This window comes from Macrotis lagotis, chromosome 5, assembly GCF_037893015.1.
Source record: "Macrotis lagotis isolate mMagLag1 chromosome 5, bilby.v1.9.chrom.fasta, whole genome shotgun sequence".
Classification (NCBI taxonomy): Eukaryota; Metazoa; Chordata; class Mammalia; order Peramelemorphia; family Peramelidae; genus Macrotis; species Macrotis lagotis.
In genome coordinates, this window is record NC_133662.1 from 212,109,135 (window position 1) to 212,126,561 (window position 17,427).

The 17,427-nt window shown below is 41.3% G+C and overlaps 1 protein-coding gene across 1 annotated transcript; it reads left to right on the plus strand.

Moving 5' to 3' along the window:
• Positions 1-2,744: 2,744 nt before the first annotated feature.
• TMEM167B (transmembrane protein 167B) lies at positions 2,745-7,785 on the plus strand. Its single transcript, XM_074188328.1, has 3 exons — positions 2,745-2,929; positions 6,363-6,494; positions 7,610-7,785. The coding sequence occupies exons 1-3, from the start codon at positions 2,920-2,922 to the stop codon at positions 7,690-7,692; spliced, it is 225 nt and encodes a 74-aa protein (XP_074044429.1). The 5' UTR covers positions 2,745-2,919; the 3' UTR covers positions 7,693-7,785.
• Positions 7,786-17,427: the final 9,642 nt, after the last annotated feature.

Here is a 17,427-nt window from a genome sequence, read left to right on the forward strand (position 1 = left end):
ATTCAGAGGAAGGAGAAATAAATATAATTAGGGAATTAGGGAAAGTTTCATGAAGAAATTGCATTTAACTAGGCTGTAGATATGATTTGGATAGGTAGAGCTGGTGGAAGAGGACATTCTAGGCTTAGGGAATTGTATGAAGGACATCAAGATCTCTAAATCAGCACTTTTGCAGGGCACATCTAGTGGTCTATTTTGACTATGCTATTAGAATACATTATAGGGAGTGGTTTGAATTGAGACGAAGATTGCAGCCAGATTGTGGAAGGTTTCAAGCACCAGAGTCAGGCATTTGTAAATTATTCTGTTAGCAATGAGAGGTAGAAAGAATTTAAAGTCCTGACTGCTTTCTTCGAAGGGGATTGGACTAGGAGAATCAGAAGTTCCTTTAAGTCTTAAAGTAAGATTAAATTGTTAAATTTTTGGTTGGGCTAGATGATCTTTAATATCTACAATTGATGCTACCAATGTGACTTTGGGAAAATCATTAAGCCTCTTGGTTTTTTTCATCTATCAAGTGAGGGGGTTGACCTACATAATCTCTAAGCTTCCTTCCAGCTCTCACACTTGGTGATTGAATCAATAGTTATTTTTAAGTAGAGGAATGAAATGATCAGTGCAGTACTTACAACAATGAGTAGGATGATTTGAAGAAAGAAGTGAGACTGTAGCTAAAGAAACTAGGTATAAGATTATTAGAATAATCCAACATGGAAGCTGAGCAGGTTTAAACTAAAGTAACAGCAGTAGAAATAGAGTAGCCACAGATGCAAAGTAAACTGTGAAAGTAGAATCAACAAGATTAAATCTATGAGAGAAAGAGTAGTCAAATATGACTGCTAGGTTTTTGAGCATGAATATCAATGGAAAGGGAAGCTAGATGAGAAGAATGAGGGAGGGAGATGATTGGTTTGGATTTAGTAAAACAAAACAAAACAAAAACCATTTATTATGTCTCTTCCATTAAAATGCAAGGAACTTGAAGACAAACAGATGTTCTGTTTTTTTTCTCTGTACCCTTACCTATTATATAGTAAGAGCTTAATAGTCATTCAATTCATTCAGTCAGCATATTTTGTATAACACGTTGGTGTAGAAAGCCTAGGAGATGGTGTGTGTGATAAATAATCCACTGAAAAAAATAGACTCCTCTGAACATAAAAGAAAGTTTATTTTGGCTTTTCTCAGGAAAAGGGCACACTTGAAGTCTCACAAAGGTAGCGAAGATCAAGGAGCTGACCCAAGGTGACAGTTAAGCAAGATTATAAGGCCTAACAAGATCCCCTCCTTCTCTTCCTATGGACCCTCTCTGTGGACTTATTGGTTAGTCTTCAGAGTTTGGGGTTTTTTTTTTCCCCAAGGCAATGGGGTTAAGTGTCTTGCCCAAGGCCACACAGCTAGGTAGTTATTAAGTGTCTGAGGCTGGATTTGAACTCAGGTACTCCTGACTCCAAGGCTGGTGCTCTATCCACTGTGCCACCTAGCTGCCCCCAGTCTTCAGAGCTACATTCTACTTGTGAAAATCTACCCCAGCAACAAAGAAAAGAATGAAAGGTTTTCATAAAATATGACCTGACCATCCAGATGGTGAGAATAAGCTTCAGGATTATAACTATCTTATTGAAGTAACAGTCTACTTATGAAACAATTAGAGTCTTATGAGCTTTATTGGAATGCAAGGTTTTTCTCATGGGAACAGTCTACTGTTCTCCCAGTTAAGATAGTTTTATCATCAAATGACTAAAAATGCAAGGTCTCTCTGGAAATAATCCACTATTTCCCCCCCACTACAGAATTGGGAGGGTGTCTGGCTGGGAATGCAAGGGCCTCTCTCCCTCTCCTAAGAATAGTCTAAGGGTAATAGTCTGTCTGTTTTCAGGATTTTTAACCCTGAGAGGACTTCACTAGCAATGTTAACTCTTAAGAGGGAACATCCCTCTTACTGTGTGATCTTGGGCAGGTGGCTTCCACTCTCTGTTTGGCTCTGTAACACATACATTGCTCACCTGCCTTTCTGTGTTGTTGTGCAAAGGAAAAGAGAACTATTATTTATCGATGCCAATAGTGAACCTTAGAACATGGGCTGCTGATTACAATTTCTATTAGAAATAGACAGAGGGGTGGCTAGGTGGCCCTGGAGTTCAAATCTGACCTCAGACAATAATTACCTAGCTGTGTGTCCTTGGGCAAGCCACTTAACCCCATTTGCCTGGCAAAAACCTAAAAAAAATAAATTAATAATAATAATAATAAATTACCTAGCTGTGTGACCTTGGGCAAACCACTTAATCCCATTGCCTTGCAAAAAAGAAAAAAGAAATAAGACTGAGAGGTGGCTAGGTGGCCCTGAAGTCAGGAGGACCTGAGTTCAAATTCGACCTCACTTAGTAATTACTTACTTGTGTGACCTTGGGCAAGTCACTTAAGCCTTGTAAAAACTAAAAAAAAAGAGAGAGAGAGAGAGAGGGAGGGAGGGAGGGAGGGAGGGAGGAAGGAAGGAAGGAAGGAAGGAAGGAAGGAAGGAAGGAAGGAAGGAAGGAAGGAAGCAAGCCTGAGGAGGCCGTGCAAGCAGGCAGCAGGCGGCACAACAATCCATGGCGTCATTCACCTCCGGGTCGGTGCAAAGTTCAGGGCCCCGCGCCGGAAGTCCCCAGCACGTGCCTGTCCGAGCCCGAGGGCTCGTCGCCATGACGACCAGCGCCGCCTCCGCCGCCACGCGGCGCTCGGCGCTCGCTTGGCCTTGCCTGGCCGCGGCTCGGCGCTCTGCGCCCTCCCCTCGCGCCTGCGCCGTCCGTCCCCTGCCAGTCACCCCGGCTCGGATCGGGAAGTGTCAGCCCGGAGCCGGTCTCCGCCGCGCCGGCTGCCGCCGCCTCCGGAGCCCCGAGGCCCCCGGCCCTGGCCCGGCCGGGCCCAGCCGTCATGACGAACGGTGAGAGCGGCGCCGGGCGGGGGGAGACGTGGCGGCCCGGGGAGGAGGGGAGGCGGGCGGGGCCCGCACTGACGTGGCCTCTCTCCCCGCCCTCTCCGGCCCCGGCCCTCGGGGAGTCTGGGGGGGGGGGCGCGCAGGACCGGTAACGGGGGTGGGGGAGGGGCGGGCTGGCCGCGCCCCCTTCCATTCCTCGCTCCCCGGGCGGGGGGGGGGGCCGGGCCCGAGAGCGCAGGCGCCAGAAGTTTAGAGCCTGGGGACCGGCCCTGGAGGGGAAACTGAGGCCCGGAGGTGCGTCCTCGCGCGGCTCGGGCCCCCGGGTTCTGGCAGAGGCTCCTCCCTCACCTGCGCCCTGGCACCGGCCTGGCAGCGCCGAATTCTGCGGGAAGTGGGAGCGGGGGCCAGAGAGCGAGCTTTCTAGAGACCGGAGGAGCCGGACCTGCGCCGGAGCCTAAGGGTCAGGGGCCCGCACAGCCCAAGGACTTGGCCATTTCTGCCCTGGTCAGCAAGATCGCTAGCTGGCACGAGTTGGCAAACGCAAAAACGTCTTCCTTGTGCCGTCACTGGCCCTGATCCCCGAGGCTTAAAATGACCCCATTCGGATTCTTGCCCTTACGTTGTCCCATGTTAAAATAAAAATTACTCCCTGAGTATTACTCCCATATATTATGTTATGTTATGTTATATTGTATTATATTACTCCCTTATATATTGTTATATTAATCCCTTATATTATTTATTATATTACATTACTTCCTTATATTATATTATTACATAACATTATATTATATCACTCCTTTATATTATGTATTATTATATATTATATAAACAACTTAAAATTCTTTTATTATGAGACCCTTTTAGCTCTAATTCTGCCTTTCCTTATGGGGTCTTTTCCAATATGATTGATTTCTGAGAGTTAAGTTTTAAGATGGAATAGGTTTAGGGCAGTGAGGTGATACAGGGGTTAGAGCACTGGGCCTATTGTCAGGAAAACTCTTCCTGAATTCAAATCTTGGTTTACTAGCCAGATGGTCCTGGGCAAGTCACTTCACTCAGTTTGCCTCCGTTTCCTCATCTGTAAAATGAGCTGAAGGTGAAATGGAGAACCACTCCAGTCTCTCTGGCCAAAAAAAACAAAACAACAAACCATAATGCAGGGACGGGGGGCAAAGAGACAGACACAACTGAGCAGTAAGGTCTAGAGCAGAGTTTGTGTGTCCCTTGAAGGCAGTCTTTGTGAGGTGGCTGGGTAGGCAGTAGTTGACATGAAGGCCTAGGAATTTTTGTGTGAAAGGTGGAAGGATATCAGAATTGTGTGCACAATTTTCAAATTTTTCCTTAGGATTAAAATTTTCCTTTATGGATAGGAAATCTAAGATATAGTTAAAATCATAGATTTAGAGCTGAAAGAAGGCATAAGGATTACTTACTTAGGTCAAATCCCTTATTCTACTGGCGAGGAAACAGGCTCAGAGAAATTAGAAATCAAAAAAGGCTGGGATTTGGACCAAGGTTCCATGACTGCTGGTCTGGCAGCTTTCCTCTGCACCACCCTGTCTTAATCATCTCAAGTTGAAGGAATAAGAAAAAGAACTCAAGACTTCAAAAACCCTGATTTGTCATTCTAGTTGCCACTTTCCTTAGCTCAATAAAGAACCTAACTCCTTTTTTTTTTTTTACTTCTTTAAGAAGTTAGAGGTTTTGTTTTAGGATCTTGTTCTATTTTCTGACTAGTAAGAGAATGCCATGCTCACAGTTGCTAATTATGGACCAGTAATTAAACATATATGAGCTCCAAGCCCTACAGCTTGTGGAACTTTGCATCTTCCTTAACCTGTTGTGCCAACAGGCTCAAATATGATATATTTAGCTGTGAACTTGCCTCTCCTTTCTAAAATAAAAGAATGAGTGTATTATAACAAGAATTTGTTCAGTTTTCTCTGCTTGGCCTCAGAAGTGTCTCCTGGCCAGTCAACCTCTTGTCATCTGTGGTGCATAGAAACCTGATTCTAGAAGAGCTGATGACCTATTTTGTTCTGTTGTTTTTTTGACTGGGGGATGCTATTTTGTTTAATATTATTTAGGTTCCAGACATTAAAAGTAGCAAGTTGTCTCACACTTGAAACTCAAAAGCATTATTAAGACTTAAAAAAGATGGGTGTGTATATCTGTATGTGTCTCGCTTGTTGGCAAGTTTTCAGTGCTATCATTTGGGTGGCATTGTAAAGGAGGGACTCCCTGGGGGAGAGATCCTCTTAGGTAGTCTGGCTTCAGAATTCTTGAGTCCAAGTCTTAGATTCCAGTTTGCCTGTTCCTGAAGATACAGTGGGTTTTGATGGGTTGGGGTTGCAAGACCAGTTATTTCCTGGACCACTCCATGATTACCTCTTGGGACTGTTGTGCTTCCCAGTTCTTTTCCATTCCTTAGGGACACCAGCAATAACTAGGTCATCCTTTGAAACATTGCCCTTTACCTGATGGTTTATGCCATCCTTTTATGCCCCCCAAAACCCCAATGGGGTCATAAAGAGTCAAACATAATTGAACAAGTTCTAGAGCAGTTTGTTGACTGGGTAAGGCAATGCTAGATAACAGACTGAAGCTCCCCCACCCCAATCAAGCAGAATTGGAGAATGGGGATTCCTGCACAGGATTTCTCTATTGACTAGAATCAACAACAGTACTATACTAATAGAATGTAATAAATGAATCTAGTCCAGTTTCAAACTTTTCCAGGATGCCCTTTGGTTAACTGAATACAACTCCCCTTCTGGCCAGATTAGCCTCCCTTCTGGTCCATACATGTGATATTCTGCTTCCTGCCTCTGGGCCTCTGCAAGGGCTGTGCTTCTTCATCTCTCTCTCTTCTCTCTTAGAATCCCTTTCTTCAAAGTTCAATCAAGTATCACCTCCTATATGAAGCCTCTCTTAATTCCCCCAATGTTCTCTCCTCCCCCAATTATATTTATATTGAATATATTTTGTATTTATATACATTCATATTCTTCTCCCTCCTTTGTTGCCCTCCTCTTCCCTCCCACCCCCCCACATGAGAGATATTTTAGACCTATTCCATTTTTGGTTTTATATCTCTACCACCCACCTAGTCTATAAGAGCTGGTTAATAAATGCTTGTGTAATTAATGAATGACAATTTTTTTACCTCTCCAGTATACTTGTGGCAGGTTGACCAGCAAGAATTTGAAGTTGGCCTAAAGGAGGTTTTAGGAAGTTTTTGAGAGAACTAGGGTCCTATTTCATGGTCTTGCTTTCAATAAATATTTATTGGAATTTAACTGAGGTAATTTGCTAATACCAGAAAATTCCTGTTGACCTAACCAGATCAGGTCATTGACTAACTGCTATCCCCCCATTCTGCCCTCTACTAATCATTTGTTATTAAGCCATATTTTGTTTCTTTTCCCTTTCATAGTGTATTCCCTGGACGGGATCCTGGTATTTGGTTTGCTCTTTGTTTGTACCTGTGCCTACTTCAAGAAGGTGCCTCGCCTCAGGACCTGGCTGCTCTCTGAGAAGAAGGGAGTCTGGGGGGTATTCTACAAAGGTGAGATTGCGCTGGGGTTGGAAGAAAAGATCTGTGTGGCCACACTTGAGGCAGGAAGGGTTCTCAGAATCCAAAAGTGAGAGGAGCATTAAAAACAGGAGTCATGAGGAACTCAAGGATTTAATTTGGTGCCTTGAACAACATATTTTAAAATGATATGACAAAAAGTTTTTGACAAAGCTGGAGTTTGTTGAGAAGGCTGTAATCTAATCAAAGGTCTTAGGCCAGCTCACAGTTTTCCAATTCTGGGAAAGATCATCTGGGCTCTCATTGCTCTCTCACTTTCTGGCCTCCTTAGCATGGGGGCAATCAGATAAAGGAACTACAATCTAACAACAAGGGCAAGGATAATTTATGAAGCTCTTACTGTGGCCTAGTGTCCAGTCCAGTTCATTACAGCAGCCCAGTGGCTTTCTCAGAAGAGGTAGGTTGGCTAGGAAGTCCAAAAGTTTTTGAGTCTTTTTTATTGGCATATTTTAATTGCCATAAGGGTCAGTGTGTGGTCTAATGTGAGGTACCAGGAAACCACTATTGTCAGGAGAATAGAAGAAGGTTTCAGGGCAAGGGATATTTGGGGTCTTCTTTACCACAGACATAAACATACAGTTGTGCCTTTGTTTCTGAGAGAGGCTAAAATGCAGAGACTTTCAGGTTACTGGAGGAGGGGGCGGGGGAAGAAAGGAAGAGAGACTTATTTTACCAGAGGCTGCCTTTGAGAATTGCCACATTCTTGTCTGAGTTATGCCAAGTTATGCCAAGCTCTCGTCACTCCTCCTAGGTTGGGATTGGATTGTCTGGGCTTGAGATTTCTGCTTCCTTTTCCCTCTCTTCACTCCACTCCACTTCCCCCCAACCCCTCCCCCCCCCCATAGAAGTTCTTTTAGCTGGGAGAAGTCAGAATTGGAGGGTTCCAGAAAAGGGGCAAGGAAGAAGGAAACATCAGTACCAAAGGCAGACAAACCTCATGGCCTGAAAACTGAAAAAAAAAAAAACAACCCTTTTTTTGACAATCACACTTGGCATCTCAAAAATTTTCACAGAAGGTGAGAAATTGTTTGAAAGACAGGGGGTCATTTTGCTCTTTGCTTTTTTCTTTCTTTTTTTTTTTTTACCAGCTGCTGTGATTGGAACCAGACTGCACGCTGCTGTGGCAATTGCCTGCATTGTGATGGCATTTTATGTTCTGTTTATAAAGTGAACTCTAAGATATCTGAACTGCCAACTGCCAATCAAGGGGCCTGGGGCAAGAGGGCTCTCAGGGACTTATGCCCCCTGTAGAAGAGTCGGACTGAGATCAGCAAAGCCCCAGGATGATGCCGCATTCTCTGCCCCTGCCAGGCCTAGGAAAAAGCTCCTCGGGATCACTCATATTATTCAGGATTGGGGGGATTCCAGAAAGTCTATTTCTCTACCTTCCTCTGATTTGTTTATAAATTAATCCACTGCAAAGAGTCTATGGTGTTCAGCTACATAGTGAACCTCTTGGTAATGACATTACATACCTCTTGCTGAAGAGTACCTGTCATGTGTTTTGTTCCGCAGCAGTTCTTTAGGATCTCACAGAACTGAGCAAACATGAGAAGAGTAGGAAGAGTAGGCTGGGCCATGATTTCTTGGGAGGGAATATTTTTAAAGTCTCACTTATCCCCTGTTTGATCTGGATTAGGCAAATTGGATAAATGGGAGTTATACAATGCCAAGGAAGAGTTTGGCTTTGGAAAGTTCTCTTTTTTTATGTCCATCTGGGGATATAATAGAGAGACACTGCCTTCTGTGCACAAGGAGAGCAGATGAATGACTAGCTGGGTGTTGAATGTTCAGGAGTTCTGCCAAGACAGTTTTTGGAAATGGCTACAGTTGGGTAAGGGCCTGTCTTTTTGGTATCAGGCCAGAAAATAGAAACCTCCCTAGATAAGAGAAAGAGCTGGTATCTAGAAAGGCAGAGGGCTGAGGGTTTTGCCAGACCAAATGGCATACGGAGAATTAGTAAGCTGTTATTTTTCTTAAACCTTGGTAAATTTTTCAAATTTCCTAAATTTGAATGCTGTCATTAAAGAAGTTTGAAATGTAGCCATTGGGGGGAGGGGGAACTTTGAAGGAAAGCACCTTTCAATTTATTTGCAGTTGAGAGTGGGGGATAACCTGCCATATTACAAACATTTGTTATTAGATATTTAGAAAGATTGGTATTTCTACACAATAAACTATTCAGATCCATACTTACTCTTTGAAAAGACTAGGTAGTTAAAGACAGTTCTCAATTGATTACTTCTCCTTTTGTCTGGCTACCTCTTGTGATCCCAATATTATACTTTTCTTGAAAACTACTGTCGTTGGGGAAAAATGGGAAGAGTTGAGGCTGGCAAGGGGGCAAAGTTTTGCCATATGGATGGTCTTCATCCACGTATTGTTTCACAGTATCTAAACAAATTAGGGCTTTTTCATGCTTCTTAAATGTTAGAAACCAGGATGAATTTGAGTTTGAAATTAGGGGAGTTTTCCAGAATGATTGCTCAAGTCTGTTTGGAGAACCCCAGATTTAAAAAAAAAAAAAGTATTGACATCTTCACCTCTCTCCTTTGATCTACAGTGGAATCATTGACCTTGGTGAGGCCAGGGCCTCTGCATCAAAAAATAGACTTTATAATAAAGGCTGAACACATTAAATTACATTGAATAGCAAGCATATATATGAGTCTGTTAATTGTCAAGATTTAAAAAGAAGTGGTTCCACTTTTCCTAAAACTCTCAGAGGGAATGTATTTTGTTCTGCCTGCCACAGTGAATTTATCTTTTGCACCTTCTGGAAAGTAGGGTTTAGGCAAAATGAATCAGTTGGCTTTGGAGCTCCTGGAAGCAGTAAAGAGTCATCAAGTAGGACTCAACAAGAGCAGCGATCTGATTGCTGTGCTCCTTCAGGATTCATAGGATCTTTGAACAGGAAGAAAGCCACTTTAAGTGACTGATTTAGAAAAGATGAGACACCCCCCCCCCCCCCCCCCCCCCCCCCGTGAGTTTGGGATGATTCACTAGAGACCCAGGTTCCACCCATTTTGCACTTACTGAGTTCAGTAGCTTTAATATATTTTCTTTTCCAATATGCCTCACATCTCTGAAGTTGGTGCCTAGAGCAGCCTCATAGTTTAAATTAGTCCCGTTTCACTGCAGTTTGCCCATACCAGTCTTTATTACTTTCTTGAGGATCAGTGTGAACTTTTGAAAGGTTTTATTCTGAAATGCTTTTCTTATCAAAATGAACCAAAAATTCATGGGGTGAGCATATTTACTCCACGGGAAGAAAATACTCATTGTGTTTTTCACAGCTTGTTCAATTCTATATGTAAACAGAGAACCAGGAACTACTTAACCAAGTGAGATTATCAGCTTAGCTAATATGTCCTAACACCCCAAAACAAAACATAACACTACAAAAACATTTCTTTGGGCAGTGATGAATTAGTGGTTGAGGGAAGAAAGATGTCAATGTTGCTTTTCTGATATTGACATTCAGTATAAAAAACTAGAATTACCATAAATCTGTCCCCTTTATGTCAGGTAGATTGAGGAGGGCAGCTCCTTTTTTCTAGTTAAAAATATAATTTTTTTACTTAACCATTGTCTGTACAAATTCTTGGAAATAAAATCTCTTTCCCTATAGCTTTGTCTTCTTCTATTTGTCTTATGCAGATTTTAATGAATCCTGAATACAAGCCAGCAGTCTGCCTCAATATTATCTTTGGGACTCCTTAGTCAACCCTAAAGCTCAGGTCTGATCATGTCACTTACTAGCTCAAAAATACTCAGGTGGCTCTCTGGTCAAGATAAAAACCCAATGCTTCGATTTGACATTTAAAGTCCTTCACATTGGAGTCCTTTGATTCCAGTTATCTTTCCAGACTCCCCCTAATGTATTCTTCATTTCAGCTAAATTGGCCTATTTGTTGCTTCCCCAATTTGGCTTTACATGGATGTGAAATGCTCTTTTCTTGCCTCTGTCTCATGGAATAAATAACTCCATTTAAAGTCCAAGTCAAGGGTCACCTCTTAAAAGAATCCTTTACAGATCACTGCTCATACCCATACCCACTTAGTGTTCCCCCTCCTAAAATACTTTATTTTGTGTATGTTTTATGTTAACATCCCCTTCAGATAATATAAACTTTGTGAGGGGAAGATGTATTTTCATTTTTGTTTTTCTATCTCTGCCAATTGGTACGGTGCCGGGCTTCATAAATCTTGCTGAATACTAAAGAAAAGGGTAATTACCTACTTTTGTGTATTTAAAGTGTTCCAAGAAAGGCTCCTTGGGAAAAATGCAATAACCTCTCATGTATTTGAGAGGGGCAGCTAAGTGGTATGGTTGATGAGTGCCAGACCTGGAGTCAGGAAGACTGAAGGGACTGAGTTCAGAATCTGCCTCAGATACTTGCCAGCTGGGTGACCCCTGGGCAAATCATTTAACCCAGTTTCCCTCATCTATGAAATGAATTAGAAAAGGAAATGGCAAACTACTTTGCCAAGAAAACCTCAAACAGGGTCATAAGTCAGACATATCTGAAAAATGACACAACAGAAAGCCACTATTGTCTTTGTTGATAATAAAAATTTCATTACTCATTTAATACCGGGGAAAAATACTATCCTCTGAGTCTTTACATTTTAATGGGGTAGACCATTTATACATTGCTAGGAACATGCAAGATAACAGAAGATGGAAGATAACCTCAGGGGGGGAAGCAGTAGCAGATGATCAGGGAAGGCTGCTCACAATGGATACTTTTATGATTGAACCTTGAATGGAGCCAGAGGTTCTGTCAAACTGATTAGAAGGAGAACATCTGACTGTGGAGGATCACCAGATGGAACCATGTGTGTGAAGACTGGTAAGTGGGTCAGTCCAGTTGGATTGTAGAGGAAATAGAGGGAAGTAATTTGAAAAAGACTAGAAAAATAGGGAAGGGTCAAGTGTAGAGGGCCAGCATCTGTGGAGTTGGAATGCAGGTGTTCCTGGAACGAAGGTTACCAGAGATCAAGCATGTATCATTTTTTGCTCATTAAATGGAATGGTTGGCTCACTATCAAATCTTGACCTAAACATCTGCTGAGCTCCAAGTGTATGACAAAAATTCTGATAAGGAATACTAAAATACTTCAAAGCCCAAGTATTGTAAATTCAACCAGGGAAGCCATGCATCTGGATTTTGTCTGACTTGTCATGTCTGAGATAAGTTTTGTTATAAGAGTCTGGATATTCAATAATAAAGTTAAGAGAAGGTTATTCACAACATTAAGTTGTTTGTGGCTTTTTCTTCATCCCAGCTGTCATCAATACCCAGGCCCACACAGAACCGGCTGGCTGCAGTCTTAAGTTAGGAAGATCTTTAAAGGATTGTATAACGTCCTTGGAGTAATATGGTACCACTGGAGTTTATTGAGTTGGAGGGTGGGGTGGGAAGAGAAGGGGAATGTTTTCATTTTGCAAAGCACTTTATAGAATGTTCTCTCATTTGGTCCTCATAACAGTTTTAGTAATTAAGTGTTTTTAATTCTCCCTCTTACATTTAAGGAAATAGTCTGAGAATGTGTTGAGTGACTTATCCAGGGTCACATAGCCAGTAAACTACTGAGACAGAATTTGAACTTTGGTTTTCCTGAGTCTAAATTCAGCAATATTCATTGTACCATCTGGGTGTGATATGTGGGAGTTGGTGAAATGAAGTGAAAGAGCAGAGAGAGAAAAGGAAAGAGAGTTTAGGACAGAGCCTTTGGGGAAATTTCCCATTGATAGATATAGCTTGGAGATTCTATAAAATAAATTAAGAAAGGAGTGGTCAAAGATAGGAGACTCAAAAGACAGAAGCACCATAAAAAACCCAGAGAAGAAAGAGGATTCAGGGGAGTGATGTGATTAGTATTGTCTCTTTAAGATCACAGATACGGAACTGGAAGGGTCTTCAGAAGTTATCTAGTCCTATCCATTTTATAGCTGAGGAAAGCGGGACTGAGGAGGTAACTTGCCACACAGGTAGTGAGTAACGCTAGCTGGATTTAAGCTTGGAGATCAGATCAGTACTCTTCCCATTGTACCACCAGCATCAACTACTGTGGGGGTGGTCAAGCAGTAGGAAGATTCTTGCTCCTTCCAGCCTCCCATCCAGAAGGATGGCCCTTGCTCTGACTCTTCCTTGAACCAAGTGGAGCTCCATGGGCTTCATCATGTTGCCTGCTTAACCCAAGCTGCCCTCCCCACCCCTCTATCTCTGCCCCCCCCCAACAGCAAGATAGAGATGATGATCAACCTCAAAGGACATCCTCATTCCATAAGTACAACAATCAAAGACAATTTTGGCATATCTGTGATAGACAATACCCTCTGTATTCGAAGAAACAACTGTGGAGTTTCAACAAAGTTCAAGTACTATTCCCTTTAATTTAGAGAAAAAAAATATCTTATTGGCTGATCTTGTTATCTCTTAGACTTCATTTTTTTTTTGCCCTTAAGGATATGATTTCTCTCTCCTCACATTCAACTTAGATCAATGTCTACCATGGAAACAATGTAAAGACTAACAGACTGCCTTCTGGGGGTGGAGGGAGGGAAGTAAGATTAGGGAAAAATTGTAAAATTCAAAATAAATTTGAAAAAACAAGTATGAAGATTGAGAAAGGGTAATTAGATTTGAAAATAAGAGAAATATAGGTCATTTTGCAGAAAGCATTTTCAGGTGGGATTTGAAAAGGTAGTTTGCAGAAAGTGATTTCAGGTGGGACTTAAAAATGTGATAGGACAGAGGGATAAGGGATTCAAGGATAGAGGATAGTGTTGTATTGAACTGTCTCACCAAGAGTTAGAAACTGAAGAGTGTGACCAGAGTATGGCTTGGGGTGGCTTGGGAAAATTCTAAAAGATGGAGAAATTGGAGGACAAATAAGATAAAGGATCGAAAGGCAGAGGAAGAGATGGAATGATAAAATATCCAATAGAGTAATTTAGTTCTCAAATACAGAAGTGAAACATTTGTGGGTAATGGTAATGTCAAGAGTATGATCATCTCTGCATCTGGCTGAGACACTAAGGCACTAAGAAGACTATAAGAAATTTAGGAATTGGAAAATTATGATATTTGAAGGACTATATATATATTGAAATCCCCCAGGAGGAAAGCAGAAGTTGACGGGGAGAGGGAGACTGTGAGCCACTAATGAGGCACCAAGCTTACTGAGGAAAGAGGGTCAGAGGGTCAGTAGGTAACTATACACTACAATCTGGAATGTGTGGAAAATTTGAATCCCAAAAAATGAGAGATGACTGAATGATTATGGTAGAGGGAGAATGTAGAAAAGTTCAAGATTGTGTGTGTGTATGTGTCTGTCTTTCAGTCTGAATGTCTGTCTGTATTGAAGGTTGGGAACAAATAGATGGTGGGGTGGATGAGGCAAGGTATGACCAGTACTGGACAGGGCAACCAGGGATTCATTATCATCTGAATTAAGCTAGGTATGAGTGAGTACTATAAGGTGGAAGGAGCAAGATAGAAGAGGTTCAAAATGAAGTTGGTTAATTATGGAACAGGAGTTCCAGATGGCACCGTGGGAAGGACAGGTAGATCTGGAGTAGGACATTGAAGGGAAGAGAGTTGATGTGGTTAGGAACAAGAAAGGGGACAGCTGGGGTTGGGGAATATGTTTGCTCATCAGAAACTGGGAATTCATATCATTGAATTCATATCATAGAGGAAGAAGGGGCAGAAGTGTATCATTTCAGAATGATTCCATCAGTGGAGAGAGAGCTTATGCTAAAGGCAGGTAATCAAAAGTTCCAGCATCAGCCCTTAAAATCTCAGCACCCAGGGGCAGCTAGGTGGCGCAGTGGATAAATTACTGGCCCTGGAGTCAGGAGTACCTGGGTTCAAATCCGGTCTCAGACACTTAATAATTACCTAGCTGTGTGGCCTTGGGCAAGCCACTTAACCCCATTTGTCTTGCAAAAACCTAAAAAATAAAATAAAATCTCAGCACCCCCTCATGGCATTTGGTATTTGTGTTCTAGGAATTATTTGGAAACCTGCCTCAAGATAAAAATGAGCAGGAGGAGGGTCACCAGGAACCCAAGCAGGAGGCAAGAGTTGATGTGTTCTAGGGCTCTGCTTTAGCACCCCACTTTCCTGGCAAGCACAAGCAGGGTCTAGCAGCCTGGTAGTTTTGAAGGCCAATACATATATATATATATATATATATATATATATATATATATATATACACACACACACACACACACACACACACATATATATATCACAATTTGTTCAGCCATTCCTCAATTGATAGGCATTCACTCAATTTCCAATTCTTTGCCACCACAAACAGGGCTGCTATGAATATTTTTGTACAAGAGATAGTTTTACTCTTTTTCATGATCTCCTCAAGGTATAGACCCAGTAATGGTATTGCTGGATCAAATGGGGTGCCCATTTTTATTGCCCTTTGGGTGTAATTCCAAATTGCTCTCCAAAAAGGTTAGATGAGTTCACAGTTCCACCAACAATGTATTAATGTCCCAGATTTCCCACATCCCTTCCAACATTGATCATTGTCCTTTCTGGTCATATTAGCCAATCTGATAGGTGTGAGATGATGCTTCAGAGCTGGGAAGCAGCACCTTTAAAAAAAATTTTTTTATTGGTATCTTTTGTTTTTACATTTCCTAAATTTCCCAGTGTGTCCCTCCTCTTCTCAGAGAACATACATTATGAGATACTCTTTCTTAATTTCATTCATATCTAAGGAATTTCTAGGTGATTACCAGTGCAGGTAGGTGCCTTTTCTTCAACTTAAGGTTTTCTTTCTACAGTTGTCTAAGCATGGAGAAGTTAAATGACTTGAATAGGACCACATAGTATGTGTCAGAGATAATACTTGCACCCAAGTTTTCCTGGTTCTAAAGCCATGCTGTCTTTTATACCTTATAATAAATGATGAGGAAAACAAATTTTCAAGATTAAGCAACATATTGGAAAAAGTCTGATGTTCTACATAATGTCTCATCACAGTCTCCTCTCTCTGCCAGGTAAAGATGGGAGTGTAAAGGCCTGTATCTTTAAAAATCTCATTTTTATTGAGAACTTGTGTGTATATATTACCTAGGAATTCCTCTCCTTGTCAAACCATTCCTGTGACAAAGAAAACAAAGTTCATAAAACTAATCACCATATCCAGAAAACCTGGTGTATGCAATGTTTCACAGGCTCCCACCTCTTTAAAGAAGGGGGTGGGGAAAGGTTTCTTTTTCTTCTCTGAGCTAAGCTTTATTATTATAATTTTGAGTCATTGTTTCATTTGTTTTCATTTACACTGTAGGCATTTTGCATAGTTTCCCTTTTTTTTTTCTTACTTTGTACCAGTTCTTAAGAAACACGTTTTTAAGGCTGCTCAGAAGTGACTCATCTCAGATTTGGTGCTTGAATTTTTATTACATTAAAGGAGAAGGAGAATTGAATGAGTGTTGAGGGGAAGCTTCAGGGACTCCATCAAAATAAACAAATATATAAACTTCAAAGACTAATTACAAGGGATTCAATAAGGACAAATTGTTTATTATATATATGTGGAAATGTAAACCATATATCCAAGGTTGTTGTTAATGAGGTAGTTCAAAGGAAAGATGGGAGTGGAGTTGATTCTTAAAAGTAAAATGATCTAGAAAAAAGATTTTTAAAAAAGATAACTTACACAAGTGAGGTATGAGAAGAGTTGATACAAAGGAATTAGATGGGGAAGGAGAGCTGGTAGTTATGGAAACTCATTCATCAGGAATGGCTTAAAGAAGGGCAATGCATATGCTTACATATAAACATACACATATATGTGTATATACATATATATCTATATATGAATATATATGGATATATATATATATATATATATATATATAGAGAGAGAGAGAGAGAGAGAGAGAGAGAGAGAGAGAGAGCACTACAAAAACTGTCTAAATCCAGAAAGAAGAGGAGGGAATAGAGAAAATGAGTTAGAAGGTAAGGGAATAGGATAAGAGGGTATATAAAAGGGTGTGTAAATCAATGTGGGGGGTGTATTAGGATGTAAGGGAGGGACCCTTCGAAGGGTAGTTGATTAAGAAACAAGACAACAAAGTAGCCAATAGAGTAAAGGAGTGAGGAGGGGCTGCTGCTTTCAGGAAATGTTGTATATTTCTCTTGGTATACCTATGCTCTATGTGTGTATGTATGTATATAAGTATACATGTATATATTATGTGTCTGTGTGTAATATACATATATGTCTAGGTTGGTTGGTTGGTTCTTGTCCTTCATTATCAAAGAAGAACAAAAGAACATCACTATGTTTGAGACAAATTACAAGTGTGTCTGACTGGCTGATCAGCCCCATATGAGCTCGGAATGCTCTATCACAGATTGGACACAAATAGTCCATATGAATGCTAGGGTGGGTTCTCCAAACTTACATATGTCACATTTCCTTTGAGCTGCTTCAATTCTGCCTCAGTGAGGGCACCCCATGCTGTAAATCAATTTTTAAGTTCTCCAATGAGACCTTCAGGGTGTCCTGGCATCACTTCACCTGACCCTCTTGTGAGCGCTTGCCCTATGTGAGTTCTCCATAAAATAATTTTTTTGGCAAGTATATATTTGGTATTTTAACAGTGACTGGCTCATTGTAGTTGCACTTTCTGAGGTAATATTGGAATGCTAGGCAGTTCAGCTTGAGAAAGAAACTCGGTGTCCAATATCTTCTGCCAGGTGATCTTCAGAATCTTCCTAAAATAATTTAAATGGAAGTGATTCAGTTTTCTGACATGGCACTGGTTGACTATCCAAGTTTCACAGGCATATAGCAATGAGGTCAAAACAAAGGCTCTGTAGACCTCCAGCTTGGTAGTCAGTCTAATACCTCTTCT